Source organism: Lipotes vexillifer, unplaced genomic scaffold (assembly GCF_000442215.2).
Source record: "Lipotes vexillifer unplaced genomic scaffold, Lipotes_vexillifer_v1.1 scaffold397, whole genome shotgun sequence".
Lineage (NCBI taxonomy): Eukaryota > Metazoa > Chordata > Mammalia > Artiodactyla > Lipotidae > Lipotes > Lipotes vexillifer.
In genome coordinates, this window is record NW_006772681.1 from 3,700,060 (window position 1) to 3,703,692 (window position 3,633).

The 3,633-nt window shown below is 53.2% G+C and overlaps 1 protein-coding gene across 2 annotated transcripts in view; it reads left to right on the top strand.

Moving 5' to 3' along the window:
• Window positions 1-3,633, top strand: part of TRPC4AP (transient receptor potential cation channel subfamily C member 4 associated protein) — a 77,453-nt gene that overhangs the window by 72,546 nt on the left and 1,274 nt on the right. For both annotated transcript variants that reach the window (XM_007447784.1, XM_007447785.1), the window contains exons 15-18: window positions 1-22; window positions 1,097-1,237; window positions 1,824-1,932; window positions 2,556-2,668. In XM_007447784.1, the coding sequence (XP_007447846.1) occupies window positions 1-22; window positions 1,097-1,237; window positions 1,824-1,932; window positions 2,556-2,668 (385 nt within the window). The remainder of the gene's footprint in view (window positions 23-1,096; window positions 1,238-1,823; window positions 1,933-2,555; window positions 2,669-3,633) is intronic.

The window sequence follows — 3,633 nt, forward strand, 5'->3', positions numbered from 1 at the left end:
GCTGAAGCGAGGCCTTCTGGAGGTAATGGCCCGGAGGAGCCAGGGTGTCGGGTGTCCCTCTCCCCAGCCCCATGTGTTGCTTTCCTGTCCTGAGACCTAGACAGCTGGCAGAGCAAGACCAGATCTCGTTGTCGTAAAATGCCAGTGCAGATCGCCCTGGTGCTTCCCCATAGCTGTCAACTCTGGGTTCCCCATGGGTGCCTAACGGGTGATTGAGGGATCTGGGGGTGGCCATGGAGGATTATAGGAGTCTGTAAAGTTGCTCAGCAAGGCCTTTTGACCCTGAGGATATTTTGCTGCTGACTAAAAGTTAATTTCCCTTTCTTGAAAAATGGCCTCCAGAAAAAGCAAAATTTACTGAAGGGAGGTAGGGCAAAATGTCCAAAGCTACAATTGGGTAAAAAAAAAGGATACAAATAAGAAACTGACCCATGCATTGTTATAAAAATCCATAAGGAAAAGAACTGATCCAAATTGGTATATACAACTTCAAGAAAATAAAAATGAGAAAGGAAACAGTTTAACTGTCATAGAAAACCTTCTCAAGGAGTTAATAAATTGCTTTATGTTCTTGATAAAAGTTCACTGACTTTAGTGTGAACTTCTTTTATTAACATAAAGACAAACCATGGGGTCAAAATGTGTCTCGTGTTCTTAAACCCTGTGCTTCACTTGAATGGCTTCAGTGCTCGGGCAGTGGCCAGTGTTACCTCTGGAGACGGCCACCTCCCTGCGAGCTGGAGAGCCTGGCCGTCTTGCAGACACTTTAGCTTGGACCTGGGCAAGCGAGAAAGGTGATGGCTACATAGCCCAACCTCCCCCCACACCCGACTTCCTGGTGAGGTGTGTCAGGCCCGGCCCTGCCTTGGGAGCCACCAGTGTCCTCAGATGAGAGTCTAGACAGGGGAGCAGGTTCCATCAACCTGGATGCTTGCTCAAAGCTAATGCCACGTGGTCTGAGCTATGTGCCAGGGCTGGGGGAGGCCGGCGGTGGGCAGCTTAGATGAGCGCAGCCTGGGGGCAGCAGCCATATGTGCCTGTTGGTCCCTGGCATCAGCCACCTTCCTGCCTTCACCCTGTCCTCTCCCACCCCCAGCACATCCTCTACTGCATTGTGGACAGTGAGTGCAAGTCGCGGGATGTGCTCCAGAGTTACTTTGACCTCCTGGGGGAGCTGATGAAGTTTAATGTTGATGCATTCAAGAGATTTAATAAATACATCAACACGGATGCAAAGGTAAATCTAACCCATGGTTCCGTGGGGTTTGCCACATCATCCAGAAGTTATGTCGGAGCCCAGTCTTCAGGTGCTGGTTTTAAATTGGAGAGTCCTGGGGAGTCAGCGGGTAGTTGTCAACAAACATTCATTAGCCCTTGCTGTGTGCCGGGCACTGTGCTAGACCCTGGGTACACAGGGATGAAAGTCTCAGCCACTTGTGGGCAGGTGGGCTTGGAAATGGGTGTGATGCAGTGTGCTGGGTGCCATGATGAGCCCCAGAAGGGCAGGACTGGGCCCGGTGTGTTAGGCTCACAGGATGTGTGTGGCAGAAACCCAGCTCAGACAAGTTGAAGTAAAAATGACAGTAGACCCTTCAGTGCAGAAAACACTGGACATAGCGTCAGAAGATCTGAGTCGAGCTCTTTTGCGGGGACTGCTTATTAGGTGGTGAGGGCAGGGCACAGGTTTGTCCGAGCTTCAGTCTTCCTGTTGGAAACAGCTGGGCCAGGGTACGGGGATACCCCCTGCAGTGACTGCACGCCCTAGGCCTTGGCCGTCCTCAGCCAAGAACCCACCACCCCCGTCAGCCCAGCCTCCGCTCCAGTTCCAGGTGTTCCTGAAGCAGATCAACAGCTCGCTGGTGGACTCCAACATGCTGGTGCGCTGCGTCACTCTGTCACTGGACCGATTCGAAAACCAGGTGGACATGAAAGGTAAGAAAAAGCCGTAATGCCAAGGCGAATCGGTCCAGTGTGGCTGCGATTGGTGTCAAACGCCCAGCCTCTAGCAAGGAGACAGAAATGTCTGGAAGTAGCTGCACCAAACACCCATGTGGTTGGGGTCAAGGTGGTGGCTCTCAGGGTGATTTTCTTGGCTTTACTTTTATCATCCATGCTTTCTCTGATGAGCATGTGTGACATTTTAATGGCAGGTGAAAAAAAAAAAAAACACTGTTTTCAGCAAAATGCAAAAAACAACACACACCCTTCCTCTTCTGGCCTGGACTTGCCTGGGATAAGAGGCCCCCAGGTGGTGAAGCCTGGGGAGGGCCTCTGGGAGAGGCGGTCCCCGAACGTGACCGAAGGAAAAGGTGGAAGCAAACTCCTGGCAGGGGCTCTAGTGAGAATGCAGGCTTTAGCCGGGGTGGCAGAGCAGCTGGAGATTTGTTCCTGCTGCAGCCAACCTTTTCTGTAGTTGTTTTGACAGTGGGGGCTCCCAGCTTCAGAGTCAGAGCCCAAGGCGGGCTTGACTAGAAGCCTCGGTGTCAGGCCCTTGGGCCTGAGGCGCAGACCAACTTCCACACCTGCTGCTCACACCTCTGCCTCTCTGTCCCTAGTCGCAGAGGTCCTGTCCGAGTGCCGCCTGCTTGCCTACATATCCCAGGTGCCCACACAGATGTCCTTCCTCTTCCGCCTCATCAATATCATCCACGTGCAGACGCTGACCCAGGTGAGAGGCCCTGCAGACGTGCCACAGGGAAAGGGAGATTGGAAGCAGTTACCCTCATCCCAGAGCCACCTTCACCCTAGAAGTGTTGGGTTGGCCAAAAAGTTCGTTTGGTTAATGAATACATTCAATAAAGTTCTTGGTGAAAATGAAAAATGTGTCTTTTTACTTAAAACTGAACAAACTTTTGGGCCAACCCAATACATCTCCTGAGACCCATCCCTTGGTTCCTGGGAAACCCTCCCAGCTATTCTGAGGACTTTTCTCCAGTAAGGATCAGTGCCCCATTTTACAGAAGGGGCCTGGGGAGGGAGCAAGGCTCCAAGGTCACAGATGGTTTGGGGCAGAGTCAGGATGGGCACTGAGCTCTGACTCACAGTCCAGTGCTCTCCGAGCCCAGCCTCCCACGCAGACTTTGGGGTTGGACCTGATGTTGACTCCCACCTCCTTCAACAGGTAACTCTGCAGCTGACCCTTTTCCGAGCTTCACACCCCTCTTTTCTAAAATGGGGGTAATACTCAGAGGTTGTTCTGTCATTCCTTCATCTAACGTTTACTGAGGCGAGACCCTGGGCTGGGGATGCACAGTGAACGAAACAGTCTGAGACACTTCAGGAAGCTGCCTGTCTAGTGCTGAATGAAGCGGAGTAAGACACCTGCATCTGATGCGTGCACCCCACCGCCCCAGGGATCGAAGCTCCTGGGAAGAAGCGATGCCTGAGCTGATTCTGGAGGAAGAGTGGACTTTAACTAGACTGATGATACCGTTCCCACTGGGAACATCCCAGGGTGGGGATGGGGGCGTGGGGTGAGGGACCAGGAAGGCACTTGGGCCAGGATGCCAGCATCGTTCCTCTCCCCAGTCCTCTTGTCAGCTTTCTGCAGGGGCAGTGCAGTGCATGGCCCCTGGACTCCGCCAGGGACACCGTCCTCCCTGCCCAGTGCCCCCCCCCCCCCCCCCCCCCCCC